The sequence below is a fragment of the Rhamphochromis longiceps genome, linkage group LG23 (assembly GCF_057381845.1).
Source record: "Rhamphochromis longiceps isolate RC_006_pf linkage group LG23, R_longiceps_female_GT1.1, whole genome shotgun sequence".
Lineage (NCBI taxonomy): Eukaryota > Metazoa > Chordata > Actinopteri > Cichliformes > Cichlidae > Rhamphochromis > Rhamphochromis longiceps.
Window position 1 is genome coordinate 30,243,988 of NC_140578.1, and position 18,790 is coordinate 30,262,777.

An 18,790-nucleotide genomic window follows, 5' to 3' on the forward strand; every position below is an offset into this window, starting at 1 on the left:
GGCTGCCTTCTCTGGACCAGAGAGGTTATACAGCCGGCTGGTGGGCAAAGGAGCTCCAGGTAACAGTTCAATGCCACAATCATAAGGGCGATGGGGGGGAAGCGAGAGCGCACAGCGTTTACTGAAAACCGCCCCCAGATCATGATATTGTTCAGGTACAGACGAAAGATCCACCTCCTCGGGCGCCAGCTTAGACGAGCAGACAGGCGAAGGCGGAAGAGCAGACTGTAAACAGTGAGACAAGCAGTGGCTACTCCAACTCTCAATGCGACGGGAGGACCAATTGATATGAGGATTATGACGCTCGAACCACGGATAACCTAAAACGATGGGAGACTCCGGGGAGGAAAAAACAAAAAAACGAAGAACCTCACGATGATTACCAGAAAGAATCAACGAAACCGGTTCAGTCTCATGAGTGACGGAGGGCAGCAACTGACCGGTGAGAGCCACAACAGAGACGGGAACCCGCAAGGGTATAGTCTTAATCCCGAGGCGCCTCGTGAGACCGCCGTCAATAAAATTCTGCTCAGCGCCAGAATCCAAAAGCGCGTTAGTAGAGAAAGCGCCAGACGCGGCATTAACGACAGCAGGAAGTTGCATGCGGGGAATTTGGGAAAGAGAGGAAGTGCCACCCACCAGTACCCCCACAGTTACTGGTGGGCACCGCCTTTTGACCGCAACGGGCAGGTGGACACAAAATGGCCCGACTGGCCACAATACAAACACAACCGTCCCTCAAACCGCCTCCGACGCTCCTCCAGCGTCAGCCGTGTACGACCCAACTGCATAGGCTCCTCAGCGGCAGACGCCGGAGGAGACCGTGCGCGGGCCGGACCGGGAGGAGGAGGACGGAATATTGTGCGCACCGCGGCGCGCTCAGCACTTCCAGCACAGACCCGGCCACCCCTCTCCCTCTCACGCTCGCGAAGGCGATTATCGATACGAATAGCCAGATTAACTAGAGCCTCGAAACTCTCCGGTTCGTCACGAGTGGCGAGCTCATCCTTCATGCGATCGTCCAATCCAATGACGAAAGCCCCGCGCAACGCGTCCTCACCCCACCCCGTCTCCGCGGCTTTAACCCGGAAATCAATAGAAAACTCCGCCACCGACCGGCCCCCTTGGCGGAGCCCGTGCAGTTGCCGCGCGGCCTCGTCCGAGCGCAGGGGGTGGTGAAAATCCTGAACAAACTGCTCATACGTGACAGTCTCCACGGGATGCAAAGCGAGATAAGCCTCGGCCCAGTCCAAAGCACGATCACGAAGGGCACCGATAACATGAGAAATCTTAACAGCATCATTGGAAAACGCTTGGGGATAACGCTGAAAAAGCAGAGAAACCTGAATCAAAAAACCCCCGCAACGGCCCAACTCTCCCGTAAAAGGCACCAGAGCCGGGGGAGCGGGGTCACGAACAGAGCCCACACTCAGTGAGGCAGACGGTATGGGCGGGGGAGCAGGAACAACGGGAGCAGTAGGAGGAACTAGCCGAGCCAAAGTCTCTTGAATGGCCGACAGGGTCTCATTAACTCGGCCTGCCCATTGCTCGGACGCCGCCAACTGCCGAGACAAACTAGACAAAGACTCCTCGTGTTTCTGGAGTAAATCGCCGGACGCGGGACCTGTGTGTTCTGCCGAATCCATCAAAAATGGTCGGAGTATTCTGTTAGGTTAGCTGGATTACACAGATGGATTACGTGGCAGAAACACACACGGACGCAGAATAGTTTGTGATGCAAGTTTTTATATACACGAGTAAGGGGGAATATTTACAAGGGAAAGGGCTATATACAGTGATAAATAAAAATGTGCCAGCAGGAAAACACCGAGCCGATGAGATGGAGCCGAAGCATACAGGTAGGTAGCAGACGCACCGGAGCTACCTGACAACAGGGAACAAAACAGGGTTTATGGCATACCGTTGATAGCCGAACGTTAAACACAAGTGGACAGAGAGAGTTGGAGAGCTTACTTGACCACCCCAAACCACAGCCGCTGCGGTGATCGCCGCCTGATGGTACGTAGCACTCCGTCGCGGATCCAGAATAGCCAACACAAAATCCTAGGTAGGCGGGCAGGCGATGGAACAGGCTAAGACAAAGAAAAGTAGGCGAAACGTGGATCCTTTAAAACATACAGCTCCACAGCGTAAAATCAACAGATGCAGCCTGTGCTAACTCGTTACCACTTGTGACAGCGATAATACTCCGACACCAGACGTCCGTGACTCTGCTCCCTAAAAGCGCTCACTGATGACGTCCGATGCGTCGCAGGTGTGTTGGAATGCCATCAAGCCCCGCCTCGCCTACCTATAACCAAAAGGAAAACAAAACCCAAACAACAACAGTACACCTACCCACCACCTCCTAACATACTTGTGCAGGACCATCCTTTATTCGCTGATCTTCACAGTCCTCATCCTCACTTCAGATGCTGAGATTAAGTGATTCTTATTCATTTTAAATGCTCTATTTCAGTCTGAACCAGAGGTGTGGACTCGAGTCACATGACTTGGACTCGAGTCAGACTCGAGTCATTAATTTTATGACTTTAGACTTGACTTGAAAAAATGTTCTAAGACTTGTGACTTGACTTGGACTTTTACACCAATGACCTGGGACTTGAATTGGACTTGAACCGGTTTACTTGAAAAGACTTGATATTTTACCCCAAATATAAAATTTAACATGCATATTATATAGAGATTGAAAATGTGACGTCATTCACGGGTAGAACCGCAAAGGATTCTGGGAACTCGTGGCAAGCGGTACTAGCGCACGCAGGCTTTCAATTGAAATCAGTCACACAGCGATAAAAAGAAACACAAAAATGTCAAGAAGCTGTTGTATTATTAACTGCAATAGCCGGTCACATGACAGCCACGAGAAGCTGACGGGTAAAGAGATCGGTTGTTATCGGATTACGTCGTTGAAGAGAAATTGTTCGAGCCATGTTTCCGAAGTAACAAAGAGGCGACTGGATTGCAGCCATTCAAAGACCAAATATAACGTCCCAGAACACTCCAGCTCACAGGTTAGTCTGCTCCAAGCATTTACACGAAGGTCAGTGTTTTTTAGTAGTTAATGCGTCATTTTCATAACATAATTAGTGATATAGGTTACAAGCAAGTCTGGCGCTGAACAGAAATTGTCGCGCTATGCTCCTTTATTTATTGTGCATAAATAGTGAATTGTCCTGACACAATATTGCGTTTCGCTTCTGTTATTATGGTACATTGACAAAAACATATACTTTTATTCACAGGATAAAACAGTTGTTTTGTATCACTAATTGCCCAGTACGATTACAGCATACAGTCTTATTGTCACTGCTACATTTCTGTGATGCTACCAGAAATTATTTCCACTACTAATTGATTACCATTGAGCTCAAAGGTCCTATTAATAAACGGTTAACGAATGTGTATTTATGACGACGATTTGTGAGACTGGTAAACTTATGATACGTACGATGGTCTTTACTTTCTACACGGTGCATTTCAAGGTCCTGCACCCATCCGTCGGTAAACTGTACCTGGGCTTGTTGCAGTGACCTGAAGTTACTAAACTTCATGAGTGTATGCACTCACTCCAAGAAGCGTATGATTATAAATATGCATATAAATATGCTAAGATGAGATAGCTGACTTCATCTAACTAGCAAATGTTGTCCAGGCTACGTTGGTGATACAGTTTTTTTTTTAATGTGTATGATATTTTTGTCATGCGATTTTAAAGCCGGTCCTACAACCGCATCCAAGAATAACATGCAGCTTATCTCAGAACTGTCGGTGAAAATTATTCTTGGAGCTAGGTTTAATTGAGCTGCATTTTAAAGAGGTGCAATTTCACAATTTGTGTATATTTTCTAAGTTCACTATTTTGTCATGTGTTGAGAAAAACACAGATTTTAAAATTACATGGTCTAATATTTACATTTAGCATAACTGCAACATTATTTTTTCATTTTTTTTTTTAAAGACTCGAAAGGACTTGAAATTCAAAGTTTCAGACTTGTGACTTGACTCGGACTTTTACACCAGTGACTTGAGACTCGACTCTGACTTGCCTGACATTACTTGAGACTTGACTTGAGACTTGAGGATAAAGACTTGAGACTTACTTGAGACTTGCAAAACAATGACTTGGTCCCACCTCTGGTCTGAACACGTCTTTGTTTCTCTGTTCACGGCTGAGTTTAAATATTTTTGCTGTTACAGTTCAAACATTGTGGAAATCAGCTGTAAAAGGTTTAAAATATCCTTTACCTTTTGCTATACACAATAATCCAAAGCAGGCAACTAATATTTTTTCATAGTAATTTACAGGTTATGCTGAAAGGCTTGACCGCGCAGCCTTCAAACCTTCCGCCTTCAAAGAAAGCCTCAACATGAAGGACAAAACAAGACGCAGTGAAATGGTCTTTGATGCTATGCTGGAGATTTTCGTTGAGTTCATACATGTGGACGATCTTTAGAGGTTTTCTGGATATGTTAGTATTACTAAAACAATACCATCCACTTACTATGCTAATCTTGAATCAATATAATTTTTTTCTATAACTTTTCTGTCATTACAGAATCTCACGAAATGTCACAGTGTAGCTGTTTCACCTCATATTTAGCTTCTTTTTTTGAACATTGTGATCCAATCATAAAGACACCCAGCCTCTAATATTTAAAAATTTGAACACTAGTTAAGATTACTTTAGTAATTTTGGTAAATGGGGTGCACAGTCATTTCTAATCTGTAGCTAACAACATTAAAGGAAAACTGAAAATTCATCAGATCTCAATGGGAAATATGTGGACTGGGTAACGTGTTAGGAATGAAAGGATGCCACATTGTGTAATGAAGATGATGATTATCGACCTACAAAGGCCGAATTCAAAGACAGATTGAAAATCCAATTAAAAAACCATTTGCTTCAGACCTAGTCCATTTTAGCAAACTGTCACTGCAGCAACTCAAAATGGTACTCAGCAGTTTGTGTGACCCCCACGTGCTTGTATGCATACCGGACAGTGCTGAGGGTGAAGCTGCTCTCATCTGTCAAAAACACAGGTCACCAGTGGTGGACCGGCTTATACTCATATTATCACAGAAAAAAATCTCACAGCTATTTTTTAAACTCCTCTGAAGCTTCTGATTTTATGTTCTGCCTCTCAAATGGAACAAAGTGAAAAGCAAAATCATCTCTTAAAGGTTTTCTACAGGACAGTTATGATAGGTGCTGTCCTGAAAACACAGAAGTTTAAACTTCCAGTTTTTCTGTCATATGATAAACGGCTCCGGGACACCTGCTGGTGGATCTTGTAGTGAGACCGTGAGCTCAGTATTTAAGAGCAGTGGAATATCTGACAGTAAAAGGTAGACATGAATTTAATACACATGGCTTTAGGTTCCCCTTTGTGTTAGGACGGGTTCACTCACAGTTTGCTGAACTGCTGGAGTTCATGCAAATTACTTTTCCACTGAACATCAAATAAATGTCACAAAGTGATTTTTCTTTTTAATCTTTTTTTTCCCCCATTCTTACTGTTTGTCATACCTCATGTTTACTTCTATTTTGATCTTATTGTTGCAATATGATGGATATGTTTATATATTTATTAGTCTTCAATTAAACAGTCTTTATATACATGTATTGTCTAAACACCTTTGATCAGTCTCTTGTGTAATATATTGCTTTATGTTCTAATTAAATTAAAATTAACATCAAACATTTCTTAATTTCTAATTGTTCTTCTTTATGTGTTTGGTATAATTTCTCTTCTGCAGGTGACTCTGACTGTTCTACAACACAGTTTATAATGCATCAGCTGGACATCAACTTAGGATTAATTGCCCAGTATTTTTTTGCAATGATTCACCAACAACAGTCACCTGGTATAAAGTTGAGGAAGCTATTGTCCCCGTCAATGTCAGCGGAGACAGTCACATTAAAACAGAGTGGAAACCTTTAAACAAATCAGTATGGATCTTCTATTTGATGTTCCAGAACATTCTCAGACATGACTCTGGTCAGTATCAGTGTCAAATGGAGGGAATATGGGTCATCCCATCACTGTCAATGTCTATGGTGAGTGTGGATTTTTCACTAATTATACTTCTCTAAGAAACCTTCACTCACACTGAACGGTGGACTTTTTCTGAATCTCATGATATTTTTGTGTTGTTCAGACCTCAGACAGCTTCTCTGTTTTGTTTTTTTTTACAGATCATGCTGAAATTACCACTATTACACAGAATAATGTCAGAGGTAAGAAAGATTTTATATAATTTGTGTTTTTGTAGCTTTATTAAATCCAAACTGACTGAAACCTGTTTTTCTTGCAGTCAGCACGACTTCTGCTCCTGAAAATACAGAAACCTTGTTGCTGTACGTGTACTCTGCTGCTGGGATCGCCACATTCGTCATCATAGTCATAATCATATCTGTCATATCAATGCGAGGCTGTAAAGGTGAGCTGTTCTCTCGCCTCTTCAAAATAAAACATCACCAGACATACTGAATACTAAACATGTAAACTGTCCATCCTGCAGGGAAGCCAAAGAAAGACAGTCAAGCTGAAAATCAGGTAAGATATAAAATATTTCAAGCTTATCACATTTTTTCATCAATAGTTTTCCCCACAAACATTTTTGGATGTTTACAGCAGGTGGAGATCCCCATGGTGGATCAGTTCTTTTCAAAAGTAATCTTTGAGCACTTGGAAAGAGGAGGCCCCTCTGCTCTGCAATCTCGGAGATGTAACAAGGGAAGAACACCATCAATGCAACACATTGAGATGACATTATCAAGAGATAATGAGAAGGCATATTGACCAATCCGCGTGGGCAGAGAGACAGAGGAACAGATCTGTTGTGTATGCTGCTCTCAACCACGAGCTGTACAATTAGCAGGTGATGCAAAGATTCTCTTGAAGTGCAAAATACAACCTGTAAACCATAAGCAGTCATCTCCAGGGCTGAAAAAAGATGTCCAAGTGCCAAAGCCTGCAGATCCTTAAATGTTTACTTGAGGCTGTGTCCAAAAGCCAGTCCTTATAGATAAAATGATGATACAAGAGAATGCTTCTGTTTTTTTGGCTAATTTCCCAGTTTATTTCATTAGCTTGTCATGATCCTGGAGTTTTCGATCCAGCCTTTTCAGTTTTTCTATTTTCATTTTCTGTTATTTTTAATTTTTCTGTCTGACTCTTGTTGTAGTCGTATTTTGGTTTTGTATCTGTATTAGTTATTGTCAAAGGAGCTTGCAAAGAAAAGCGTCTGGACTTCTTTAAGTTACTTGAAGACGTTTCACCTCTCATCCGAGAAGCTTCTTCAGTTCTGAAGAAGGGTTAGGGTTAGGGTTAGTTCTGAAGAAGCTTCTTGGATGAGAGGTGAAACGTCTTCAAGTAACTTAAAGAAGTCCAGACGCTTTTCTTTGCAAGCTCCTTTGACTACGATGACCTGGATGACTGAGAACCTTCACACACAGCAAAATCTCCAGTGTTAAATTAACACTGGAGAGTGTCTATATGGGCCCACACCTCTGAGTGTTAAACACTGTTGAGTGTTAAATTAACACTTTTGACAGTGTTATATGTTTAAAAGTAACCTAGTCAGTTTTGAAGATTAACAATGGCTAACACTGATCAGTGCTGATTTTCTAACACTGGAATATTTCTAACATTTTGAGTTATTTTCCAGTGTTAGAAAATCAGCACTGCTGTGCAGATGTATTAGTTATTCTTTGTTGTAGTTTTTTTTAAATCAGTAGCCTCAGGTCTTTTTGCTTGTAGTTTCTGTCTTCTGTCCATGGTTTTAGCTTGTTTGTATTCTCTTGCATATTTCAGGTTTTGTTCGTCCCCATGTTTGCCCGTATCTTGTTTATTCTCCTTTACAGTGTTAGATGTTCCTTTAATTTGCTGGTCTTGCATGTGTTGTGTTCAGTTTTGCTTTTGACTCTGTTCAACTGTCTCCACTTCCCCTAATTGCCCTTCTTTGTATATAAAGCTGCTGTCTTCTCTTGTCCTTTGTCAGTGTCTGTTCTATCCTGGTATTGCTAGCCTTAGTATGTTTTCTAGATTCTGGTTTCATTAAGTTTATTGTTTTCATTTTTATTATTTTGTACTTGTTTTAAGTTTTGTACAGCTCACAATAAATGACTTGCTTTCAGTTCCATTCAGTCTGCCTCTTCACTCCTAACATTAAACTCCTTGAAACAGCTTTTGGATAAGTTTCTTTTAAATCTTATTAAGGGTTAACGTGTGTGCTGTTTTTTAATGTTTAGCTTTCAGCTTCAGCAGCAGACACTCTAAGGTAGGGGTCTCCAACCTTTTTCCCCTCTGAGAGCTACTCATCCTTTCAAATGTTTCATTTCAACACAAACCAACCGAATAAGCTTGTTTTTCCTGAACATTTACAAAAATGTTGGTATCCACAACTTAAAAGTTGCATTAACATCACAAAAATATTTAGTTCACTTGCAAGTGCATGTTTTATGTCTGTATACACTACAAAGAAATGTATCTCGCACTACTAAATTAAAACAATGCTGTCAAAACAAAACAATGCAATTACAAATACACAGATATTATTTATTCAATTATGATTTCGTTACATGTGCTTGTTTCATTTCTCAAAAGCATTCACACTAAATATGTTTTTATCTTTGCCTTGTATCTGTAGGTTCAGGCGGTTAATTTTCTCTCTCAGTCACATCTGTCAGGAAACCAAGATCAAGCAGCAACTCAGGTAATATCAGATAATAGTGTGGTATCCTCCTTCCTCACTTCCATAAAAGCCTCGGTTTCACCGATCAATGAAAGAAAGCATTTCAGTATCTAACCCGACTTAACCGTCTAATTCTGTGTGGAGGAGGAGATCCCTATACTTGGCAGAGCGTTCCTCCAGGAACAACTTGAAGCTTTGGTGTTGCTTTGCCTTTGCTCGAATGGAGCTGATGACATTAACATTATTAACAACAGGCAGCATGACATGGTCAAATTCCATCATTTATGGGCATAGAGCCTGTTGGTAAGTGATGCAATGATAGTTTAGAAACTTAAGAAAGTCCGGGTCCAATTAAATCCTGAGTCACAGCAGGTGCTCCATCAGTTTTCACAGACACCAGGTTTTCAACAGGGATCTTTTTTTTCCTACAAAGTAGTCCTTCAGTGGTTGTAAATATCTGCTCCTCTACTTGTAGTTTTCAGTGGAAGTAAAAAAGTCACCAAACATCATCTGAATGAAAACAGCCAGCTGGGCTGTATCACTGGAGTCGACAGACTCAGCACACTGAATTTAAAATGATTTGCGCCTCTGCACGTCCAATTCCGGCAGTTTTAATGCATCTGCAGACAGTGCAGACATACTCCTTGCCAGTCACCTAATAACGTTTCAGCCATGCAGTCATAGTTTCCTTTACAATCCTGCCATCAGTGAAGGGCTTTTAGTGCTTCATTGAGTGATTTGCCACTTTCAACAAGGCCTCTGTCGCGGCATTGACCTTCTTCGTACTGCCCATCAAAACTGACTCATCAAGTTTGACAGCATTGCAACTGTTTGACACCTAATTGTCAAATAATCATTTGATAGAAAAACTATGAATTTGATTCCTCGTACATATAAGTTGGTTTGATGATTGACCAATCAAATTTGACTACACAAGTTTTGAAATGTATTTGAAAAGGAACAACATGTTGGAGGCTCCTGCTCTAAGAAGTATGCTGTCCAGATTTTCCAGAAAGTTCCTTTTATTTTAAGAATGTTTTTTTAAGTTAGCTAAAGGTACCATGCTATCTAGTGTCACAGGGATAAGCATTTTACTAATCAAGCTAGCCTAACTAAATGAGCTAGTCTGCCTAATCCTGTGAACTGAATATGGTCACACTCTGTTAAAAATACATAAATAAACAAACAAACAAACAACAAAACGGCACCTTTCAAAAAGTCAAGAATTCAAAACAACAGACCTCAAACCTGTGGGTGAGATCACAATGGCCAGTGTAGCTAGAGATGAAGATGTAAGGTGATTGTTGCCAACAAATGCAAAAGACTGAGACGTGAAAGAAGTATTTATATAGATGCACCACCTGCATGAAGGACTTTTAAAATGCATAAGTATAGAGTTAGCCAGAAATTAGCAAAAATAATAACACTCTGACAGAAAAAGACAGTCTCTTGATTTGTGTTTTTCTCTTGCAAATGGACTTTCTTACTAAAGGTTTTATCTCAGTGTGTTTTTCCTGTGTGCTGCTCCAATGTTGCCAGTGTTAGGTATATACTGGGTGCACCAGCCTCAAAAGCACAAACTTTAACACCAGTATGCATCTAAAGACCCCTGTAATCAGAAGCAGGAAGTGAAGTCAACCACATACAATGTACTGTCACATACAGAGCACAAACAGGTTTTAACCACGTAGACAGCTGGTTACTTAAATGTCTGCCATGAAACATTACTTGTGCAGGACCATCCTTTATTTGCTGATCTTCACAGTCCTCATCCTCACTCCGGATGCTCAGAGTAAGTGATTCTTATTCATTTTAAATAGCTCCATTTCAGTCTGAACACGTCTGCTTCTCTGTTCACGGCTGAGTTTAAAAATTTTACTGTTACAGATCGAAAATTGTGGAAATCAGCTGTAAAAGGTTTAAAATATCCTTTATCTTTTGCTATACACAAAAACCCAAAGCAGGCATCTAGTAGTTTTTATAGTAATTGAAAAGGACACGTTGAAAGGCTTGACCGCGCAGCCTTCAAACCTTCCGCCTTCAAAGAAAGCCTCAACATGAAGGACAAAACAAGACACTGTAAAATGGTCTTTGATGCTATGCTGGAGATTTTAGTTGAGTTCACACATGTGGACGATCTTTAGAGGTTTTCTGGATGTTTTAATATTCATCCATCCATCTATTCGCTTCTGCTTATCCCTTTTCAGGGTTGCGGGGGCTGGAACCCTGCCGACCTGGGGCGAGAGGCAGGGTGCACCCTGGACAGGTTGCCAGACTGCCGCAGGGCTAACACAGACACAGGCAACAATTTGCATTCACATTCACACCCGCTTTTAATAAAATACATTTTTAATTACTAGAACAATACCATCCACTTACTGTACCAATCTTGAATCAATATAAAATCTGAATATTTTTTCCTCAACTTTTCTGACATAACAGAAACTCATTAAACGTCACAATGCAGCTGTTTCACCTCATATTTAGTCTCTTTTTGTACATTTTGAGCGAATCATAAAAATACCCAGCCTTTAACGTTCAGAAATTTGAACATGAAACTTGTTTTAAAAGAAAGAATTGGTTCCAACTCAGACCCCAGAGCAGCAAAGTGTCAAACCACAGATGCGCCACAGATGACTTGCTTCCCTGAATTTACTGTGTGGTGGACACAAACCTGTGAAACATTTTCTGTGCACTAGTTAAGATTGGAGTGCATAGTCATTTCTAAACTATACAGCTAAAAACAAATTAAAGGAAAACTTTGAAAATGCAACAAATCTCAATGGGGAAAACTATGGACTGGGTAGTGTGTTAGGAATAACAAGGATGCCACATTTTGTACTGGAGATGAAAATTATCGACCTACAAAGGCTGAATTCAAAGTCAGACAAAAATTATGACTTCAGGCTAGTCCATTTTGGCAAACTGTTACTGTAGCAACTCAAAATAGTGCTTAGCGGTTTGTGTGACCCCCACCCCCCACATGTTTGAATGTATGCCAGACACCATCGGGGCATGCTCCTGAGGAAGGAATGGTGTCCTGGGGATCTGCACCCAGATCTGGACCAGGCCATCACTGAGTCCCTGGACAGTCTTAGGTGCAACCTGGTGGTGTAAGATGGACTGAAACATAATGTTACACAGGTGTTCTGTTGGATTTATGTCAGGTTGGTGTGGAGGCCAGTCAGTGGTGCAAATTCTTTCATCCTCTCATGTGCAAACTCTCGCCACATAAGGCCGGGTACTGTTGTTGACTAGGAGGAACCCAGGACCCACTGCACCAGTGTAGAATCTGATAGTGGGTGCAAGAATTTAACTCCCAGATTTAGTCATCGTTCCTTCCACCACTGACCCTCCACCAAACCATCTGTGAAAAACACAGGACATCAGTGGTGGACCTGCCTATACTGATATTCTCACAGGAAAAATCTCACAGCTCTTTTTTAAACTACTGTGAATCCTCAGGGTTTATCTTATTCTTCTCAACATAAAATTATTTGGTACAAAATGAAAAGCAAATGATTTCTTAAAGGTTTTCTAGAGGACAGTAATGATACGTGCTGTCACAGAAGTTTAAACTTCCAGTTTTTCTGTCATATGATAAACGGCTCCGTGACACCTGCTGGTGGATCTTGTAGTGAGAGTGTGAGCTCAGTTTTTAAGAGCAGTGACATTAAATTAATACACATGGCTTTAGGTTTCCCTTTGTGTTAGGATGGGTTCACTCACAGTTTGCTGAACTGCTGGAGTTCATGCAAATTACTTTTCCTGTCACAGTTCTGGGTCATTTTGACCCAACATTTTCTTTTTCTTATATTTTGGTGTTTTTTTCTGTACTAGGATTTATGTTCTGATTCTTTAGTTGTGCTGTGTTCACTATCATTATTCTAGATTTAGTTCAGTCTGCATCATTGTTACTTGTTTCTTGTTTTACATTGAAAGTCCATGACTTATGTCAGTGAATTCACTTTTACGTCTCTTTGTCTCGTTTGCCCTAATTCCTCCCAGCTGTGTCTCCCTCCTGTTTCCCATTCCCTGATTACTCCCCTGGGTATATAAGCCCTGTGTTTTCCTTTACTCTTTGTCATGTCATCAATGTTGCTACCCTCTAGCTGCTGTGTGATTGGCTCCTGTTTAGGTTCTCTGTTCCAATTCAGTCCGTAGAGTTTTGGATTTTGTTTTGGTGAGTTTAATTGATTGAGAGTTTTTTCCAGCAAAAAAGCTGGGTTTTGAATTTAAGTCCCGTCTCCAAGAGTCCTGCATTTTTGGTCCACCACTCCTGCTGCCTGCCTGCCACACAGCCTGTCATGACATCATCAAATAAATGTCACCCAGTGACACTTTTTATTCTAGATTTTTTTTTTCCATTTTTGATGTCTGTCATACCTCATGTTTACTTCTCTTTTGATCTTATTGTTGCAAATTATACTTTTTCTTTCTTTTGTACAGTGAGTATTCATTATACTTTTAATATCTTTCTAGAAAGGTTATAGGAATGTGCACAATTTTTATTTCTGTTTATATATTTATTTGTTTTGTCCAATTAAACAGTCTTTATATAAATGTATTGTCTAAACACCTTTGATCAGTCTCTTGTGTAATATATTGTTTTATGTTCTTAATTAAATTAAAATTAACATCAAACGTTTCTTAATTTCTAATTGTTCTTCTTCATGTGTTTGGTATAATTTCTCTTCTGCAGGTGACTCTGACTGTTCTACAGAAATTAGAGTACGTCGCAACACAGTTTATAATGCATCAGCTGGACAACAACTTTGGATTAATTGCCCAGTATTTTTTTGCAATGATTCACCAACAACAGTCACCTGGTATAAAAAAGTTGAGGAAGCTATTGTCCCCGTCAATGTCAGCGGAGACAGTCACATTAAAACAGATTTGAAACCTTTAAACAAATCAGTATGGATCTTCTATTTGATCTTCCAGAACATTCTCAGACATGACTCTGGTCAGTATCAGTGTCAAGGTGGAGGGAGTATGGGTCATGCCATCACTGTCAATGTCTATGGTGAGTGTGGATTTTTCACCAATTATAATTCTCTAAGAAACCTTCACTCACACTGAACGGTGGACTTTTTCTGAATCTCATGATATTTTTGTGTTGTTCAGACCTCAGACAGCTTCTCTGTTGTTGTTTTTTTTACAGATCATGCTGAAATTACCACTATTACACAGAATAATCTCACAGGTAAGAAAGATTTTATATAATGCCATCATGCCATCACTGTCAATGTCTACGGTGAGTGTGGATTCTTCTCTAAGAAACCTTCACTCACACTGCACAGTGGTCTTTTTCAGTCTCATGATATTTTTTGTGCTGTTCGGACCTCAGACAGCGACTCTGTTTTGTTTTTACAAATCATGCTGAAATTACTGTTACACAGAATAATGTCAGAGGTAAGAAAGGTTTTACGTTAAGTGTGTGTTGTTGTAGCTGTATTAAATCCAAACTGACTGAAAACTGTTTTTCTTTCAGTCAGCACAACTTCTGCTCCTGACAACACAGAAGGCTTGTTGCTCTATGTGTACATATCACGTACAGCAACAAGCTATCCACTCACTTTCCGATTACATGAATGACTAATGAGCTCTTGAAATTTTTGTGGTTCATTTGGAAATGCAAAATGTAAAATTAATTGTTTTTGCGATTAAAAAAACATTAAATATTCTCCATATCTGTTAGGTTTAAAATATTATAACAAATTATTCTCATTCTGTGTTTCTTCTAAAGCAATGAAAAAAACAAACAAACAACTTTTGTTTTAATCTCATCAATGCCCAAAGTTTCAAGTGGTAGATATATACTGAGTGTATCAGCCTCCAAAACACAAACTCTAACACTATTAACAAAGACGCCTGTAATCAGAAACAGGAAGTGATGAAGTCAGCCAGATACCATGCACTGTCTCTACAGAGCACATACAGGCTTTACACATGTAGGCAGCTGGTTTACTACAGTGGGGCAAAAAAGTATTTAGTCAGCCACCGATTGTGCAAGTTCCCCCACTTAAAATGATGACAGAGGTCAGTAATTTGCACCAGAGGTACACTTCAACTGTGAGAGACAGAATGTGAAAAAAATATCCATGAATCCACATGGTAGGATTTGTAAATTAGGGTGGAAAATAAGTATTTGGTCACCTCAAACAAGGAAAATCTCTGGCTCTCACAGACCTGTAACGTCTTCTGTAAGAAGCTTTTCTGTCCCCCACTCGTTACCTGTATGAATGGCACCTGTTTGAACTCATCATCTGTATAAAAGACACCTGTCCACAGCCTCAAACAGTCAGACTCCAAACTCCGCCATGGCCAAGACCAAAGAGCTTTCGAAGGACACCAGGAAAAGTATTGTAGACCTGCACCAGACTGGGAAGAGTGAATCTACAATAGGCAAGCAGCTTGGTGTGAAAAAATCAACTGTGGGAGCAATCATCAGAAAATGGAAGACATACAAGACCACTGATAATCTCCCTCGATCTGGGGCTCCACGCAAGATCTCATCCCGTGGGGTCAAAATGATCATGAGAACGGTGAGCAAAGATCCCAGAACCACACGGGGGGACCTGGTGAATAACCTGCAGAGAGCTGGGACCAAAGTAACAAAGGTCACCATCAGTAACACACTACAACGGCAGGGAATCAAATCCCGCAGTGCCAGACGTGTTCTGCTGCTGAAGCCAGTGCATGTCCAGGCCCGTCTGAAGTTTGCCAGAGAGCACATGGATGATACAGCAGAGGATTGGGAGAATGTCATGTGGTCAGATGAAACCAAAGTAGAACTTTTTGGTATAAACTCAACTCGTCGTGTTTGGAGGAAGAAGAATACTGAGTTGCATCCCAAGAACACCATACCTACTGTGAAGCATGGGGGTGGAAACATCATGCTATGGGGCTGTTTTTCTGCCAAGGGGACAGGACGACTGATCCGTGTTAAGGACAGAATGAATGGGGCCATGTATCGTGAGATTTTGAGCCAAAATCTTGTCTTAATGTTGGTTTAAAATGGAGCACTGTAACAAAAAATAATTTCCCCCAGGGATCAATAAAGTATTCTGATTCTGATTCTGAAAACCTCCTTCCATCAGTGAGAACTTTGAAGATGAAACGAGGCTGGGTCTTCCAACATGACAATGATCCAAAACACACCGCCCGGGCAACAAAGGAGTGGCTCCGTAAGAAGCATTTGAAAGTCCTGGAGTGGCCTAGCCAGTCTCCAGACCTCAACCCCATAGAAAATCTGTGGCGGGAGTTGAAAGTCCGTGTTGCTCGGCGACAGCCCCAAAAAATCACTGCTCTCGAGAAGATCTGCATGGAGGAATGGGCCAAAATACCAGCTACTGTGTGTGCAAACCTGGTAAAGACCTATAGTAAACGTTTGACCTCTGTTATTGCCAACAAAGGTTATGTTACAAAGTATTGAGTTGTATTTTTGTTATTGACCAAATACTTATTTTCCACCCTGATTTACGAATAAATTCTTTACAAATCCTACCATGTGGATTCATGGATTTTTTTTTTCACATTCTGTCTCTCACAGTTGAAGTGTACCTCTGGTGCAAATTACTGACCTCTGTCATCATTTTAGGTGGGGGAACTTGCACAATCGGTGGCTGACTAAATACTTTTTTGCCCCACTGTAAGTGTCTGCTATGAAACATTACTCATGCAGGACCATTCTCTATTTGCTGATCTTCACAATCCTCATCCTCACTCTGGATGCTCAGAGTAAGTGATCCTTATTGTCTTTAAATGTCTCCATTGCAGTCTGAACAGGCTGTTGTTTCTCTATTCATGGCTGAGTTTAATATTTTTACTGTTACCGAACATTTAAAAACTGGTACATAGTTTGAAGTTTCCACTTTTAACACAAAAATAGAGACTCGGGGTTGTCTTGGGTTGACATGGCATCTTCTTGCTATGTCATCTTAAATTGGTCATGTGATTGGTTTACAGTTTACAGACTACTTTATTCTTCCTCAGCCAGGCAGTAGCACTTGTACAATTGTTTCGCCCCTCTAGCTCCTGGTAAGACAAAGATAGCTTCACCCATCCGTGTGTTGAAAAAAATCCAGACTGCATTTTCTGCTAGTAATGATAATGGCCTTGTAACGATAGAAATAATAATTAGTTAGATTACTTGTTACTGAAAAAAGTAATGGTGTTAGTAATGCCAATACTTTTAACACCATTATTCCCATCACTGATTGTAGCACTGTGATGTTTGGTGGATATTACCCAATATGTGTGGCTGTAACTGCAGCCATCACACCACAGATGACTTACTTACGTGAATTTACTGCTTGGCGGACACCAGTGCAGCATGCACTACAAAGACCGAATTCAAAGTCAGACAAAAATTATGACTTCAGGCTAGTCCATTTTGGAAAACTGTTACTGTAGCAACTCAAAATAGTGCTCAGCAGTGTGTGTGACCCCCCACAATGGCAGAATAATCTCCACAGACTCTCATTTACATCTGTCACATGTGCTCAGGGTGAAACTGCTCTCACTGGTGAAAAACAGAGGGCGCCAGTGGTGGACCGAACTACATTGATATTCTCACAGCAAACATCTGACAGCTATTTTTTAAACTGCTTCTGGGTGAAAAGCAAAATCATCTCTTAAAGGTTTTCTTTTTACAGGAGAAAGTGTGAGCTCAGTATTTAAGAGCAGTGGAATATCTGACAGTAAAAGGGAGACATGAAATTAATACACGTGGCTTTAGGTTTCCCTTTGTGTTAGGACGGGTTCACTCACAGTTTGCTGAACTGCTGGAGTTCATGCAAATTACTTTTCCCCTGAACAGTGGACTTTTTCTGAATCTCATGATATTTTTCTGTTGTTCAGATCTCAGACAGCTTCCCTGTTTTGTTTTTACAGATCATGGTGAAATTACCACTGTTACACAGAATAATCTCACAGGTAAGAAAGGTTTTATATAATTTGTGTTGTTGTAGCTTTATTAAATCCAAACTGACTGAAACCTGTTTTTCTTGCAGTCAGCACGACTTCTGTTCCTGACAATACAGAAACCTTGTTGCTGTACGTGTACTCTGCTGCTGGGATCACCACATTCGTCATCATAGTCATAATCATATCTGTCATATCAATGCGAGGCTGTAAAGGTGAGCTGTTCTCTCTCCTCTTCAAAATAAAACATCACCAGACGTACTGAACATGTAAACTGTCCATCCTGCAGGGAAGCCAAAGAAAGACAGTCAAGTTGAAAATCAGGTAAGATATAAAATATTTCAAGCTTATCACATTTTTCCATCAATAATGTTAACCCACAAACATTTTTGAATGTTTAAAGCAGATGGAGATCCCCATGGTGGATCAATTCTTTTCAAAAGTCATCTTCAAGCACTTGGAAAGAGGAAAGAGGAAGACCCTCTGCTCTGCGATCTCGGAGATGTAACAAGGACACCATCATCGTAACTCAATGAGCTGACATTATCAAGATATGATGAACAGGCATATTGACCAAGGAGGGCAATATGCCTGCTCGAGGAGGAGAGCAGCTATGTTGTGTTTGCTGCTCCCAACCACAAGCTGTACAATTAGCAGGTGATGCAAAGATTTACTTGAAGTATAAAATACAACCTGTAAACCATAAGCAGTCATCTCCAGGGCTGAAAAATGATGTCCAAGTGCCAAAGCCTGCAATTCTTTAAATGTCCACTTGAGGCGGTCTCAAAGTTTACAGCAGAAATAAACATGGTTACAGGATGGTACAAGAAAATGGTTTTGGTCTCTGTGGCTAATTTCCCAGTTTATTTCATTAGCTTGTCAGAATCCTGGAGTTTTCGATCCAGCCTTTTCAGTTTTTCTACTTTCAATTTCTGTCATTTTTATTTTTTCTGTCTGACTTCTAGTCACATAATTAAACAATTTTTTTTTTAAATCTCTATTAGTTATTTCTTGTTGATTTTGTTATATAGCCTAAGGCTTTTTTTCTTGAAGTTTCTGTCTTCTGTTCCTTATTTTAGTTTTTTTCGTCCCCATGTTTGTCCATATCTTGTTTATTCTCCATCATATTGTTAGATGTTC

The 18,790-nt window shown here is 40.6% G+C and overlaps 1 protein-coding gene and 1 pseudogene across 1 annotated transcript; both read left to right on the top strand.

The window, feature by feature from the left end:
* The first annotated feature begins 5,795 nt into the window (after positions 1-5,795).
* Positions 5,796-6,993, top strand: LOC146642366 (B- and T-lymphocyte attenuator-like; annotated as a pseudogene).
* A 3,413-nt stretch (positions 6,994-10,406) lies between these two features.
* Positions 10,407-18,158, top strand: LOC146642367 (B- and T-lymphocyte attenuator-like). The gene is made up of 6 exons (XM_085397385.1): positions 10,407-10,514; positions 13,425-13,748; positions 13,887-13,928; positions 17,740-17,865; positions 17,940-17,974; positions 18,054-18,158. The coding sequence occupies exons 1-6, from the start codon at positions 10,430-10,432 to the stop codon at positions 18,156-18,158; spliced, it is 717 nt and encodes a 238-aa protein (XP_085253511.1). The 5' UTR covers positions 10,407-10,429.
* Positions 18,159-18,790: the final 632 nt, after the last annotated feature.

Coding starts and splice junctions, on each gene's coding strand:
- LOC146642367 (XM_085397385.1), top strand. CDS start 10,430: ATGTCTGCCATGAAACATTACTTGTGCAGGACCATCCTTTATTTGCTG. Junction 13,749..13,886: donor CATCACTGTCAATGTCTATG/GTGAGTGTGGAT, acceptor TTTTTTTTACAG/ATCATGCTGAAATTACCACT. Junction 17,975..18,053: donor ACAGTCAAGTTGAAAATCAG/GTAAGATATAAA, acceptor GAATGTTTAAAG/CAGATGGAGATCCCCATGGT.